The sequence below is a fragment of the Scyliorhinus torazame genome, chromosome 10, assembly GCF_047496885.1.
Source record: "Scyliorhinus torazame isolate Kashiwa2021f chromosome 10, sScyTor2.1, whole genome shotgun sequence".
NCBI classification, from domain to species: domain Eukaryota; kingdom Metazoa; phylum Chordata; class Chondrichthyes; order Carcharhiniformes; family Scyliorhinidae; genus Scyliorhinus; species Scyliorhinus torazame.
This window is the reverse complement of record NC_092716.1, coordinates 252,964,872-252,980,109: the sequence shown is the minus strand read 5'-3', so window position 1 is coordinate 252,980,109 and position 15,238 is coordinate 252,964,872. Positions and strand designations below refer to the sequence as shown.

At 53.8% G+C, this 15,238-nt stretch overlaps 1 protein-coding gene across 1 annotated transcript in view; it reads left to right on the top strand.

Annotated features, from left to right (window-relative positions):
• Window positions 1-15,238, top strand: part of slc17a6a (solute carrier family 17 member 6a) — a 91,710-nt gene that overhangs the window by 44,991 nt on the left and 31,481 nt on the right. Inside the window, exons 8-9 of the mRNA XM_072466675.1 lie at window positions 3,231-3,380; window positions 12,495-12,627. Of these exons, the coding sequence (XP_072322776.1) occupies window positions 3,231-3,380; window positions 12,495-12,627 (283 nt within the window). The remainder of the gene's footprint in view (window positions 1-3,230; window positions 3,381-12,494; window positions 12,628-15,238) is intronic.

Here is a 15,238-nt window from a genome sequence, read left to right as displayed (position 1 = left end):
CCCCCAGGATATTGGGGGCTTCAGCGATGATAATGCCATTTAATGTCCAGCACTGCAATGTTCTCCTTAACTGCCATTCTTACCATTACCGCCACCTTTCTTCTTTTCCTTCCTTTGTTAGCTTTTCTGAACATCTTTTACCCAGGAATATTTAACACCCAGTCCTGCCCTTCCTTGAGCTGGATCTCTTATCGCCACAAGATTGTATTTCCACAGTGCAATCTGCGCCTCTAATTCCCCAATCTTCTTTCGTATATTTTGTACCTTCACATACATGATTTAAACGTCATTACTTTCTCCCTTACAGCAACTCCATCAATTAACATATTATTCTCTATATGAGTGCTTTCTGTCTCTCCCAGTATTTTGTGTATTCCTCTCTAATATTTCCTCTTTGTTCCCAAATCCCTGCCGAGTTAGTTTAAAACCCTCCTGACGGCACTAGTAAAATGCCCCACACGAGACTCAGCCTCAACTCTGTTCAGGTGCAACTTTACCGTGTTGTAGATGTTTCATCTCCCCCAAAGCCAGTCCTCGTGTCCCAGGAATCTAAAGCCCCCTTTCCTGCACTGCCTTTCCAGCCCCACTTTCACCTGCCTTATCCTCCTATTTCTGTTCTAACTTGCACGTGGCATTAGGAGTAATCCAAAGATTGCAGCACCATCCCCATTCTATCTAAGTGATTGGTACCAATGTGGACCAAGCCCTCTGGCTTTCACCCTCCTCCAGAAGAATGTTCTACAGCCGTTCAGTGACATCCTTGACCCTGGCACCAGGGGGGCCACATACCATCCTGGAGTCACATCTACTGCCACCGAAACGCTGTCTGATCCCCTGTATAACTATTTCTCTTCCCTTCTTCTTCCTCCTCTCCCGTACAGCTGAGCCACTGGTAGTGCCACAACCCTGGCTCTGGTTGTACTCCTCTGACGAGCCAATGCCTTCACCAGCTTCCAAAATGGAAAACCGATTTCCGACCCGGACCCCAAGGGACTCCTGTACTACTTGCCTAATTCACTTGGTTTACCTGGTAGTGCCAATTCTCTCTCTGCTTCCATGCCCTTAAGCTGCAGTGTGACCATCTCTGTAAATGTACCTTCCATGTATCTCTCAATCTCATGGATCTTCCACAGAGACTCCAGCCACCGCTCGAGCTCTGAAACCAGTGCTCAAGATTCTGCAGCTGGCAGCACTTCCAGGGCATATGGTCATCTAGGACACTGGCAGCCTCCATGACTTCACACATATTACAGGACACGCATTCCACCCGACTGAGCTGCCCTTCCATGTCTTAACTTCACTCCTCTTGCATTAACTCTATCCTATTTGGTCACTTGTCTTCCTTTACAATTTTCCCTGAATCCAGACATTAGTTTTTCACGTACTGACCCTCACACTAAACACTTCCCAACCAATCCACTTACCAATTTCCTGGGACATCACAGTTGTCTTTTTATTTCCAGTGCTGCCTCACACAAGCTGAGTTACTCACTAAATAACTCTCCTCTTCTCCTGAAGGGTGAAAAGATTAGAAAAGAAAAAGAAAAAGAGCAGCTCTTTCTCCTAGGCTCCAAATTCTCGCTTTGATCCAAATTCCCACATATTCTCACTCGGACTGTGTCTCCTTCCGAATGATGTCTCCCCCGCTGATCATGCGCCACTTCATTAAACAATGATGAAAGATTATAGGCTCCAGAACGAAATGCTACAAAATATATCTTTCTTATTGAATGCTGGTTATGAAAATAGGCAAAACCTTTTTTGATTTGTCATTCAATAGATGATTTTCTCACATGTAGCCACCTAGGTTTTTCTCAAATTAACTTGGAAATAATAAAATATAAAAATAGTTGAAAAAGCAGTGCTGCCCGGCCATTTGCTGTTAAAACTGGTATCACAGTGCAGACCAGCGGATAATTAAATAGTTACGAACCAATCTTTAAAAATAATAAATCTTTGGGTAAATTGAGTGTTGATTGTTTGACACTTCTATTAACCAACAAATATTTACCATTTTGTTTTACAAAAATAAATTGGTTAAAGATATTAAGGCCTTGACCTGCATGCTATTTCATGGCCAGAACTTCACACTCGATGTGCATGCGCGATTGGGTGATTGGTTGGGGAGTGAGTGGGGGTGCAGGAAGAGGGCGGGTGCTGAGCAAAGTGAGGCTGAGGCTGCGCCTTTCCCTCGAGCTGTCTCGGCGAGCTGCAGTATTGTCCCAACCAAATGGGCAGCACGGTAGCACAGTGGTTAGCACTGCTGCTTCACAGCAACAGGGTCCCAGGTTCAATTCCCGGCTTGGGGCACTGTCTGTGCGGAGCCTCCACGTTCTCCCCGTGCCTGCGTGGGTTTCCTCCGGGCGCTCCGGTTTCCTCCCACAAGTCCCGAAAGATGTGCTGGTTAGGTGAATTGGACACTCTGAATTCTCCCTCAGTGTACCCGAACAGCGACTAGGGGTTTTTCAAAGTAACTTCATTGCAACGTCAAAAGCCTACTTGTGACAATAATAAAAGTTATTAAATGCCACCAACTCTCTCAAAGAACAAAGAACAAAGAAAAGTACAGCACAGAAACAGGCCCTTCGGCCCTCCAAGCCCGTGCCGACCATGCTGCCCGACTAAACTACAATCTACCACACTTCCTGGGTCCGTATCCCTCTATTCCCATCCTATTCATGTATTTGTCAAGATGCCTCTTAAATGTCACTCTCGGTAATGCAACTTCAAGCAACTGACCGCACAACCTGTAACACCTCAACAACCTTCTTTTATCTTGCTCCACCCTGGATCAAGTAACCAGCACTTAATGTCAAATTTTAGTGCATGTAAAATAAAGCTGGCACAGCCGCAGATGACTTCCTTTGAGGGGGAGAGCTGACTGGTGCTGATTTAACCTGAGGATCACCACACCTCAGACGAGGTGCAAAGGTTGAGAAGGTGGAGCCTTGATGAAAACTTAGCCAGTGCAGGAATTGAACCTCCGCTGCTGACCTCGCTCTGCGTCACAAACCAGCTGTCCAGCCATTTGAGCTAAACCGGCCCCCATGTGTAATAAGTTGCAGGTTTTGGAGGACGATCTGGGTTTTCTTCCTCCAGTACTATGGTCGTAATATGATTTTCTGATTTTTTATCACAGTAAATTGATGTTGATTTATAAATGGACCCGATGTAATAAAACTGACTGACGCGCACTCTAATTTAATTAGGTTTGTGCCTTTTTTTATTAGAAATACAAGACACCGTGGAAAAAGTTCTTTACCTCTATGCCAGTCTATGCAATAATTGTGGCAAACTTCTGTAGAAGCTGGACTTTCTACTTGCTGCTGATCAGCCAACCTGCCTATTTCGAAGAAGTGTTTGGATTTGAAATCAGCAAGGTAACTTTCAGGCCAGGGGACTGGGTTTTGGGATATTGCTCCTTGCCATTTGTCTGTCACATGTCCCTACATTACAAAAGTAACAGCATTTCATAATTCCTTCGTTTGGGCTGTGCTGAGGTCAGAAAAGGCAACATTTAAATGTACGTTCTGTCTTTATCGAAAATACATTAATTACTCGGAAGTCAGAAAATCAAGGTGAGGAGTTGGCCATTGGTGCAGACAGAATTCCTGTGCTGCCAAGATTCCATCAGGATTCCAGGAAAACAAAAGGAGCGGGATTCTCCGTTGGCCGATGGCGGAATCGGGAAACGGGATTGGGCGGAGAATAGGTTCCGGCGTCAAAATTGCGGGCGGGCGGGCGGCGATTTGACGCCAAATCGCAATTCTCCGTCATCTCGACAGCGGCGTCAATGCGTGCCAAAATGCAAGTGCAGTAAACTCCGTTTGCATATCATTAGCGGGCCCGACCCGGTATTCTCCGGGGCCTCCACGATTCTCCTCCTCCGGTGGGCTGACTTCCCGGCGGCGCTGTTCACTTGTGCGTTTAGAAATCGTGATACCGGCGTGGGTGGTTGATGAGGGAGAGAGAGAGGCGGTAGAAGACAGAGAGGCGTGACCGTGGGCTGCCGGGCTGGGCTGGCTGGACCGGAGCGGTGTCCAGTCCCGGACCACCATTTCTACAACCGGCAAGACAGCCATCCTGCTGCGGACCCCACTGACCATCCACCTTGGCCCCTGGTTTTGCAGAGTGACGCTGGCTGTATGGGTGCCAAGATTCCAGCCGCCGGTATACCTGGCATCAGGGACTGGGGTACGTAGTCCTTGCACCTGGCTGGGCACGGGGGTAGGCACCATGTTAAAATGTTGGCCTTTCACCCCTGCAGACAATGGATTTGGGGATTTAACCAGCAATGGCGGCCTTCATGCTCGTTGCTGCAGCCCTGGGTGATGCCCTGCGGCTGTACGAGATGGAGCTGCTCAAGGAGGAGGAAGCTGTAGCATCAGAGTGTGGCGCAGAGGAACAGGTGGCAACCGTCCAGGATGGAGAGCCGGACGCCCAACAGGCCGAGGAGGAAGTGGTGCCAAGGAGGCACCACACGAGGCCTCCCGTGTATCGGCAGCGCCTGTCAATCGAGGACCAGCCGGACCGGGCATGGTGTCTGAGCAGGGGGACACTGCAACATATCTTACAGATCATGGCGTGCCTGGCACTGCGGCGGTATAGGGGAGGATACCAACTCCCGGTGGCCGTCAAGGTGATGGCCACCCTGAACGTTTATGCCACGGGGTCCTTCCAGCCGCCGAGTGGGGACCTGTCCAGGGTCTCACAGATCTTGGAGAACAGGTGCATCCACGCTGTCACGGAGGCCCTGTATGCCCAGGCAACTCAATACATCCACTTCAATGTGGACCGAGCCCACCAGGATGCTCGGGCAGTGGGGTTCGCTGCCATCGACGCGCTCCCCCGGGTCCAGGGGATGATTGACAGGATGCGTGATCCCTATAAGCACCTGCAGATGCCAGGCTGCTCTACACAAACTAAAATGGGTTTCTCTCGATAAACGTGCAGCTGATATGTGACTATCAGCCGTGCATCATTCACATCTGTGCCCGATACCCGAGTAGTGTGCACGATGCCTTCATCCTGGCACACTCGACAATTCCTGACATGAACAAGATACCCCCCCTGGCTGGGGGGCTGGTTTCTGGGTGATAGGGGTTATCCACTGCGGTCGTGACTGATGACGCCTCTACGGAGGCCACAGGCCGACGCAGAGACCCGAGACAACAATGCCCTTGCAGTGACCAGGAGCATGATCGAGCGGTGCTTCGGCCTCCTGAAGATGTGGTTCAGGTGCCTGGACCGCTCTGGAAGGGCCCTCCAGTATGACACTGAGAGGGTCGCCAGCATCGTGGCGGCCTGCAGCATCCTCCGCAACATCGCGCAGCAGAGTGCCGATGTGCAGGAGTGGGAGGAGGAATGCCAGGCCGCGCCGATGCGGGAAGGGCAAGGATGGCGGGGCATGGGCCCATGCAGGCATGGGAGGCCGCATGACGTGTGTGCCAGGGGCAACACGCATGGGACGCTCTGATCGTCTCCAGGCGCACCAACTACAGAAGGGGGGGGGGGACTGGCCACAGACACCGCATCCCACCCCCACGTTCCACCCCCCCTGCCCCCGCAACACCTAACTTCTGCCCATGGTAGCACATTCCAGCGCCCACCTGGGTGATCCCTGCAAGTGAGCTGGCCATTCCATCACACGGTCCCATCAATTCCCTAGGACGATGGTGGTGGGGGACAGTCCGCGGGCTTGGGGGTGGGGGTTGGCGGGGAGCCTTTACACCGCACAACATCCACCCATTCCCACCTCCTCCTTTGGCCAACCCAGACCAGCCCACCCTTCACATCCATCTGACAGAGCACCGAGACAGGTTGTTACAGTGGTAACAGCTGTTCAATGTGAATAAATATATACAGGTTTGTGCCTTAGCCTCTATAACTAAACGATGCCCAGCACCCGTGCCAACGTAACTGGTGTGGAACTTTCTGGCCTTACGGCCCCTAATGCTACATCTAGGTGGTTATCCAGATGGTACAGCAAGAGTGGAAGCAGCCTGCTGTGATTCCCGCCTTGCGACCTGGGTCCCCATTGGCAGGCGTCTCCTCGGGCGACCCGGTCTGGATGGGGCCTGGCTGCTGCTCGGGTGTCCCAGGTGGTGTGGTGATGCCCTGTTCCGCCCGCTGCCCACCAGATGCACCAGGGACAGGAGTGGGGAGTCCGAGGTGCTGCAGTGTTCCGGCATCGTCCCTACGGGAGTCACCGGCATGGGCCTCAACACCTCCTCCTCCCTAGGGGTGCCCGATGGCCCCCGGGCTGCTCCATGGGATGGGGGTGCGAGCGGAGCCATCCCCTGAGGCCCCCCTGCCACCTGGCGCTGCCAGTCCTGGAGGCCCGCTCGGGTCTCAATCAGGCTCTCCACGCTCGCAGCCATGGAGCACAGGGAGTGGACTATCCCCGTCTGGGACTGCACCACACAATGCTGCGACTGTACCACCACCTTCTGGGTTTGTGTCAGCCAGTGACTGCACTATCTCCCTCTGGGACTGGGACCTCCCTCTGGGACTGGGACCTCCCTCTGGGACTGGGACCTCCCTCTGGGACTGGGACCTCCCTCTGGGACTGGGACCTCCCTCTGGGACTGGGCCACCTCCCTCTGTGTCTGTGCCACGTCGGCCAGTGCCTGGGCAATGCCGCCCACGTTGCCAGCCACGGCCCGCTGTGACTGGGCCACGCTCAGGAGCCCCGCTGCGATGTCCAGGTGGCTCTGGCACATGGTTGCCTGGGAGATGGCAGCCCTGTCCTGGGCCTCGGCCAGCACCTGCTCAGAATGCCCCAGGCCTTGGACATGCTGATCCACAGCCAAAACCGTCGCCTCCAATGCCTCCAGCACGGACGCCAAACGTGCAGCGTTGGCCTGGGTGGCACGCATTGTCGGCACCACCTCCTGCTCCTGCACACGTTGGACCCCTTCAACTGCACCTGCAGATACGGGATGCTCGCTGACAACCCCTCATGTAGGCCCTGGCTCTGAGACTGCATCTCCACTATTGATGGGCCTGTTGGTTCCAGAAGCCTCAAACCCGTCTGGATGGCAGCTGGACCCTGGGATCGGCCTGCCCTCCGCCTGTCGGCCCCCCTCGGGTGTCCCCACCCCCACCTACTGAACCGGAGCAGCTGTGCGGTGGCAGCAGAGAGTGTCCCAGGAGCCTCTTCACTGAAGTGCCCCACTGAGGTGATCGCCTCTGAGATGGTGGAGGGTGTTGGCGACAGCTGTGATGGAATGTCATTGTCGTCCTCCGGCCCGAGGTCCGGGGTCTCCTGAGTCTCGGGTGGAGGGCTGGTGTCCGAGCTGCTCTCATCGCCGCTCAGCTCACGGGGAGGCTCCGGCTGTGGCACTGGCTGGGGGCGGGGTCACCAGATGGACCCGCCCCATCACCAGCAGGTCCTGTAAGACACGGGATTAGACGGATGATTAGACTGTGGGCCGGTGGGGTGGGGGTGGTGGGGTGGGGGTGGTGAGGGTGGGGATAGTGTAGGGTGAGGGTGGTGTGGGGTGGTATTGGCGTGGTGTGGGGGTGAGGATGGTGTGGGGTTGAGGTTGACAGTGAGGGTTGTGTAGGGTGCGGTTGGGGTGGGGATGGGGTGGGTTGAGGGTGGGGGTGAGGTGGTGCGGGTGTGAGGGTGGGGGTGAGGGTAGTGTAGGGTGCGGGCGGGGTGGGGGTGGTGTGGTTTGACGGTGAGGGTGCTGTAGGGTGCGGATGGGGTGGGGATGGTGTGGGTTGACGGTGAGGGTGCTGTAGGGTGCGGATGGGATGGGGATGGTGTGGGTTGGGGTTGAGGTGGTGTGGGGGTGGGGTGGGGGTGCAGTTGGTTGAGGGTGGGGGTGAGGGTAATGTAGAGTGCGGATGGGATATGGCAGGTGTGGGGTGAGGGTGGGGGTGAGGATGGTGTTGGGTGCGGGGGGGGGGGTGGGGGTGGTGTGGGTTCAGGGTGGGGGTGGTGTAGGGTGCGGGTGTTGTGGGGGTGGTGTGGGTTGAGGTGGGGGTGAGGGTGGTGTAGGGTGCGGGTGGGGTGGGGTGGTGTGGGGGTGAGGGTGGTGAGGGGGTAAGGGTGGGGGTGAGGGTGGGGTGTTGTGGGTTGACAGTGGGGGTGAGGTGGTGTGGGGGTGAGGGTGGGGTGGGGTAGGGTGTGGGTGGGGTGGGGGTGGTTTGGATTGACGGTGGGGGTGAGGTGGTGTGGGGATGAGGGTGGTGAGGGAGTAAGGGTGGGGGTGAGGGTGATGTAGGATGCGGGTGGGGTGGGGGTGGTGTGGGGGTGGTGTGGGTTGATGATGGGGGTGAGGTGGTATGGAGGTGAGGGTGGGGGTGAGGGTGGTGTAGGGTGTGGGTGGGGTGGGGGTGGTGTGGATTGACGGTGGGGGTGAGGGTGGGGGTGAGGGAGTGTAGGGTGCGGGTGGGGGTTGTGTGGGGGTGAGGATGGTGTAGGTGCGGGGTGGGTGGGGGTGGTGTGGGTTCAGGGTGGGGGTGGTGTAGGGTGCGGGAGGTGTAGGGTGCGGGTGTTGTGGGGGTGGTGTGGGTTGAGGTGGGTGTGAGGGTGGTGTAGGGTGCGGGTGGGGTGAGATGGTGTCGGGGTGAGGGTGGGGTTGAGGGTGGTGAGGGGGTAAGGGTGGGGGTGAGGGTGCTGTAGCGTGCGGATGGGCTGGTGTGGGTTGACGGTGGGGGTGAGGTGGTGTGGGGGTAAGGGTGGGGTGGGGGTGGTGTAGGGTGTGAGTGGGATGGGGGTGGTGTGGATTGACGGTGGGGTGAGGTGGTGTGGGGGTGAGGGTGGAGAGGGGGTAAGGGTAGGGGTGAGGGTGGTGTAGGGTGCGGGTGGGGTGGGGGTGGTGTGGGTTGATGGTCGGGGTGAGGTGGTGTGGAGGTGAGGGTGGGGGTGAGGGTGGTGTATGGTGTGGGTGGGGTGGGGGTGGTGTGGATTGACGGTAGGGGTGAGGGTGGGGTGGGGTGGTGTGGGGTGCGGGTGGGATGGGGGTGGTGTGGGTTGTGGATGGGGGTGGTGTGGGTTGAGGGGGGTGATGGTGGTGTGGGGTGCGGGTGTGGTGGGCGTGTTGTGGGTTGAGGGTGAGGGTGGTGTGGGTTGAGGGTGGGGGTGAGGGTGCTGTAGGGTGCGGGTGGGGTGGGAGTGGTGTGGGTTGAGGGTGGGGGTGAGGGTGGTGTGGGGGTGCGGGTGGGGTGGGTGTGGTGTAGGTTGAGGGTGGGGTGGGGGTGGTGTAGGTTGTGTGTGGGGGTGAGGGTGGTGTGGGTTGAGGGGGGTGATTGTGGTGTAGGGTGCAGGTGGGGTGGGTTTGGTGTGGGTTGAGGGTGGGGTGGGGGTGGTGTAGGGTGCGGGTGGAGTGGGGGTGGTGTAGGGTGCGGGTGGGGTGGGGGTGGGGTGGGTTGAAGGGGGTGATGGTGGTGTAGGGTGCGGGTGGGGTGGGAGTGGTGTGGGTTGAGGGTGGGGGTGAGGTGTGGGGGTGAGGGTGGTGTGGGGGTGGTGAGGGGGTGGTGTGGTGTGAGGGTGGGGTTGAGGGTGGTGTGTGTGTGATGTTGATGAGGGGTGACACACCTGTCATGGAGAAACGCAACCATGCGGGACCTCACTTCCTCGCCTGCTGCCAAGCTCCACCTCGGCAACCTCCCTTTCCTCTGGGCTGCCGACTGTCATAATATACACATCAGTATGTGACGGTGCAGAGACAAACACTGACTGACACACTGCAAGACCAATCAGCGCACACAACACAGCAGCCAATCACCAGTTAGGGCACGGTCACTATAAAGACAGAGGGCACTAGTTTTCCCGCTCATTCGGGGTGCAGCCTCTGGGACAGACAGAGCCCGCAGTCAGTAGCACGAACATCCACCATGTGCTAGCAGTATAGGCTGGTCAGGTGAGGCATAGGTCTCCAGTCAATCTAACATAGTGTCGAACCACAGTGCAAGTATGTTTAACAGCTCTTAGTTAAATAAAATAGAGTTGTACTATTACAAGTGTTGGTAGCCTGTCTATGTTACTGCTAAGGTAAACGCAGTCTCCACAGATCCAGAGTACCCAACACATCACCGGCCACGTCCAAAGACATTGCTCTGCCACGGTGAGGGGCCACAGGTCCGGCGGTCCCCCTCCTTTCTTCTCCCGCTCCTCCCGCTCAGGCGGTCGTGTGCGGTGGTGGGGGGAAATAGAAGACGACATTGTTGGACAGTCCTACGCATGAAGCCCAAGGGGTGGGTAGCTGGTGGCCTGAGAGCCAGGGCACCCGGCCACGGCCACTGGTATGGGAACCGGCAGGTGGTGCAGGGCGGGGGTTCGGCTGCTCTCCGGGTAGGGAGGGATGTCGGCTTACGGGTGTGTGGGACGTGGGTTGGCGCCAAGGGCTCAGTGCTGCCTACTCACCCTGGCCACCCTGAGGAGGTTGCGCAGATTTTTACAGCACTGTTGGCCAGTCCGGACAACGTTGCCCACAGCGCTGACCACCTCTGCCGCCTGCAGGGCGGTGGCTGGCAGTCTCCTTCCCAGGCCGGGGTACAGGGTAACCCTCCTCTCCGCCATGGCATTCAGGAGGGTCTCCAGCTCGGCGTCTGGGATGGGGTGTGTGGGGGGTTAAGTGTGTATCTGCGGCTGCAGCTTGTCAGCCTCCCGAGTGTCAATCATGGACCCAGTGAATCCCGCACCGTTTTCCATTGGAATCAATTGTGTTCCACATGGCGCTGGTGCGAGCCCCTTAGCAGTAGCCAGTGCAGAATCGGTCCAGGTGTGGCGCTAGTTTTGCTGTTGTGAAAGTCCACGAATTCCGCATTGGCATCAACACTGAGGGCAAGATTCTCCATTCCCCACTGACGATTTCGTAATCGGCGATTGGGCGGAGAGTCCCTTTTGACGTCGAAATCGGGGGCGGCGCCTGTTCCACCCCCTCCGAAACGGCATCATCACGGCATGCGTTGCGCGCCGGTGGGACGGCCTCAGCGCTTCACCTAAAGGCCCTCCCCCCGATGCTCCATCCACGATGGGCCGGGTTCACGGCGACGCAGTTCACGTCTGGCCCCAGCCACGCGGGAACCCGGTGTGGCGGCTGCAGACTGCGTCCAGCGCCACCACAGTCGGGTGGGAACCGTGCTGCTGGCCGAGGGGGGACTTCCGTGACGGCCGGGGGCACAGGTGAGAGATGGCCAGGTGTGGCCAGGGAGTGGCCAGGGGGACACTATCTGGCAGGTGGGGTCCGCGCACGGCTGGCAACATGTTTTACAGCGCGACCCGTGCAGCCCACCGCCGTGCACATGCGCGGAGCCGGCCATTCTCCGGCTGTTTATTTTGTGGGGGCCGGGTGTTTTACGTGGCCCGGCTGCTAGCCCCTCACCGGTCGCAGCATCTGTGAGGGGGTGGTGCCGATTTTTTCCACGTAAAACGCCACAGATCCTCCGCACTCAGCCTCAGAAACGGAGAATCTCGCCCAAGGTCTTGATGTGGATATTGTCACTGCTTATTCATTGACATAGCTTTTTGATTCACGCCAAATCCTTTTTTCAAAGATTCATTTTTTATGTCATCTTGTTGCTATCAGCTTCTCCATAGAGTGCTCGTCCTGCACTCATGACATCCTGAATTCTAACACATCAGTGAGATGGTCTCAATGTGATTTTTGGAAACTGGTAACACTGGTTATTATTTAGCGACCAGCTCATTATGTTGAATGTTTCAATAGACCCGTGAGCCTTGTAGGAAAACAATTTACAGTGAAATAAATAATTATTGATACACAATTATAAATTTAATTAGAGCAATATAGCTGAGCATTTTTAACTCACATTTAAGTTTGCGCGACTTTTCGATTCCCCCACACCTGAAGCAAGCACAGATATTCACTCATCGCTTCGGCTGAACGTACTGCGTCTCATAAATCTCCAGAGGATTCCTGTACAGACAGCCAGCAAGTGCCATACACCTCAGAGTTCATCCACCTTTCACCTTCTCTCCTTTTTCTCTCCAGCAGTTGGTGAAGTTAGAGAGTGTTCACTTTTAAACCTGTGAAATAACTTTTTATTTGTCTCTTTCTATTCTTCTTTGGCACTGCATTGTGGGATCCAACTGGCGGTTTAAGCATATCATTTTTGTATATTCATTTGTGATAGCCTTATTGCTATCTCTTAGCCATTTTGGACTTGATATTGAATAGTGTTTCCCGAACTGCTTCAACTTATGTCTTTCTCTGCTCAGGATAAGGCAGAATGGTCACACATGGACTGTTTTGCTTAGTTGACTGGACAGCTGGTTCGTGATGCAGAGCGAGGCCAGCGGCTCGGTTCCGAATCCCTGTACCAGCTGAGGTTATTCATGAAGGCCCCGCCTCCTCAACCTTACCCCTTCACTTGAGGTGCGACGATCCTCAGGTTAAATCACCATCAGTCAGCTCTCCCCCTCAAAGGGGAAAGCAACCAATGGTCATCTGAGACTAGGGTGACTTTACTTGACAAATCATATTCCTTGTTGCCTTTAACTATTTTATTTTTTCCAGGTGGGAATTCTATCCGCTTTGCCCCATCTTGTCATGACAATTGTGGTTCCCATTGGTGGGCAGATTGCAGACCACCTCAGAAGCAAGAGGATATTGTCAACCACAAATGTCAGGAAGATAATGAACTGTGGAGGTGTGTTACCTTCTTTAGATTTTGTAACAATGCTAATATACTTTTAAGCATATATCATTGAAGCTGTGCCTACAATGTCGTACCTAAATAGTAATTGATCATTCTTGATTCTTGATACTGCTGCAAAAATGATAAAACAGCTTATATTTATATACCTTAGACATAATAAAATATCACAAGAGCATTATGTGGTAAATATGATGCTGAGACACATTTGGAGATATTGGGCTGGATTCTCCGCCCCGCCGTGCCAGGTTTCTGCTTCACCCCGCCGGCGGGCTGCTCCGTTACGCCGGGCGGCAAATGGAGTTTCCCATTGTGGGGCAGTCCTACGCCGTCGGGAAACCCCCGGGCTGCCAGCAAAACAGGGCATCCCGCCGGCGGAGAATCCAGCCCATTACGTTAGACGACCGACAGCTTGGTTAAGTAGTTAGGTCTCAAAAAATGTCTTAAAGGAGGAAGACGAGATAGGGAGGCAGAGGGCATTCCAGAGTTCGGTGCCATGGCAACTAGAAGCGCAGCTACCGATGGAGGAGTGATTAAAATTGGGGAGGTTAGAATCAGAGGAACACAGATCTCTCGGAGGGATGTAGAGATGGAGAAGGCTGCAGAGATAGGGAGGGGTTCGGGGCCTTGGAGGGGTTTGGAAATAAAGATGAGAGTTTTAAAAATCAAGCCATTGCTTGATCATGGGCCAACAGAGATCAGCGAACACAGGGCTGACAGACGAACGGCATTTGGTGCGAATTAGGACTCGGGTAGCAAAGGTATGGATAATATCAGGTTTACGCACGGCAGAATTCGGAAGAGCAGCAAAAGAGCTTTGGAACAGCCAAGTCTCGAGGCAATAAAAGTATGAGTGAGGGTTTCAGCAGCAGATGAGCTGAGACAGGAGCAAAGTTGGGAGATGTTACAGGGGTGGAAATAGCTGAATTTAGTGATGGCACAAATATGTGATTGGATGCTCATCTTGGGGTCAGATATAGAACATAAGAACTAGGAGCAGGAGTAGGCCATCTGGCCCCTCCAGCCTGCTCCACCATTCAATGAGATCATGGCTGATCTTTTGTGGACTCAGCTCCACTTTCCGGCCCGAACACCATAACCCTTAATCCCTTTGTTCTTCAAAAAGGTTGTGACACCAAAGTTGTGAACTGACTGGTTTAATCTCACGCTGTTGCCGATTGGAGTTGGAAAAGATTACATTGCTTGAATAAAATCAAGGGCATGCAGTGAGAATGCTTGCTACTATGGATTTTGAGTTTGGTGTTTAAACACCGGAGTTCAGGCATGCTCCAAGGATGGCAGCACATTTGCATCTAATTCTTACACTCCAGGGTGGCAGAGTGAGACCACAGTGACATCCGCTCTCCTGCTGACTTGGAACTACATCGCATGTCGCTGGGTCAAAATCCTGGAACTCTAACTGCACTGTGGGTATGCCTACACCTCCGGGACTGCAGAAGTTCAAGAAGGCAGGTCTCCCCCACCTTCTCAAGGGCAATGAAAGATAGCCAGTGGTGCCCAAATCCCGCGAATGAATAAATAATAAAAGGAGTGCAATAGTCGCGTTCCATTTTTTTTAATGCAAAAGAGGAACTACAATTAGGAGCAAAGTTAAAGGCCGACAATAAGAGAATAACAATCTCCAGTTCAGAACTGAAGTTTTGAAATTGTCGCTAGCTACAGCAAGGTTCTATCAGGAGCATGATAAAACTGCAAGTATTGGATTTATCTTTGACGCTACTTTCCCAATAGCATTTCGACTTAGCAGAAGCATTCAATATATTGTATAGGGCACCCTTTCCAGACAGAACATCAAAATAATGTGCTGGATGCCTAGTTTATGTATCTCTTATCAAGGGTTTTGGGGAGCCATTTTGTCCAGACCTTTCTTGTTGGAGACGGCACTTCCCTTCGTCCTTACTTTCCTACCTTGAAATTTCCCCAGAGCTGTTCCTACATGAGGTACAACTTCACCAGGTGTGTGATGGAATACCTAAATCGACTGCTCAGAAGGACCTAGTGAAAAGGGACGAAGAAAACAGTATTAGTATGGAACTGACTGTTGGAACAATTGTTAGTTGCCATCTTCAGAGTAAAGCCAATATTGATCATCTCCAACTCCATGAAGGATACTTTCGGTATAGGTGCTAAACGGACATCATCAGCGATGACGCATTGCCTCTACCCAACGCGGCAGTCAGGATGTCTGAACAACCTTGGTGTTCAGGCATGTCTAACATTCACTTACTGAGCTTTGGGTGGCAAGCAGACTTCACTCTCAGCTCGCACGGATATATTTCCAATACTTTTCCCATCACCGAGATTACACTGGCTGGCTAATAGTAACTTGGTATGTTCTTTTCTACAATGTTAGCAGACCTTCACTCCTCCAGCACTACATCTGTAGCTAAAGAGCATTTGGAAACAATGAGTATGGCCTCTGCTATTTCCTGTTTTGTTTCTTTTAATAGCCTGGGATACATTTCATCTGGGCCGGGAAATGTATCTCCTTTCAAAAGTGTGGAACATACTAATACTCTCTTCACAATATATTTATTCTATAGAATAATTGACACTCCTTCTCCTTAACTACAATGTTTGCATT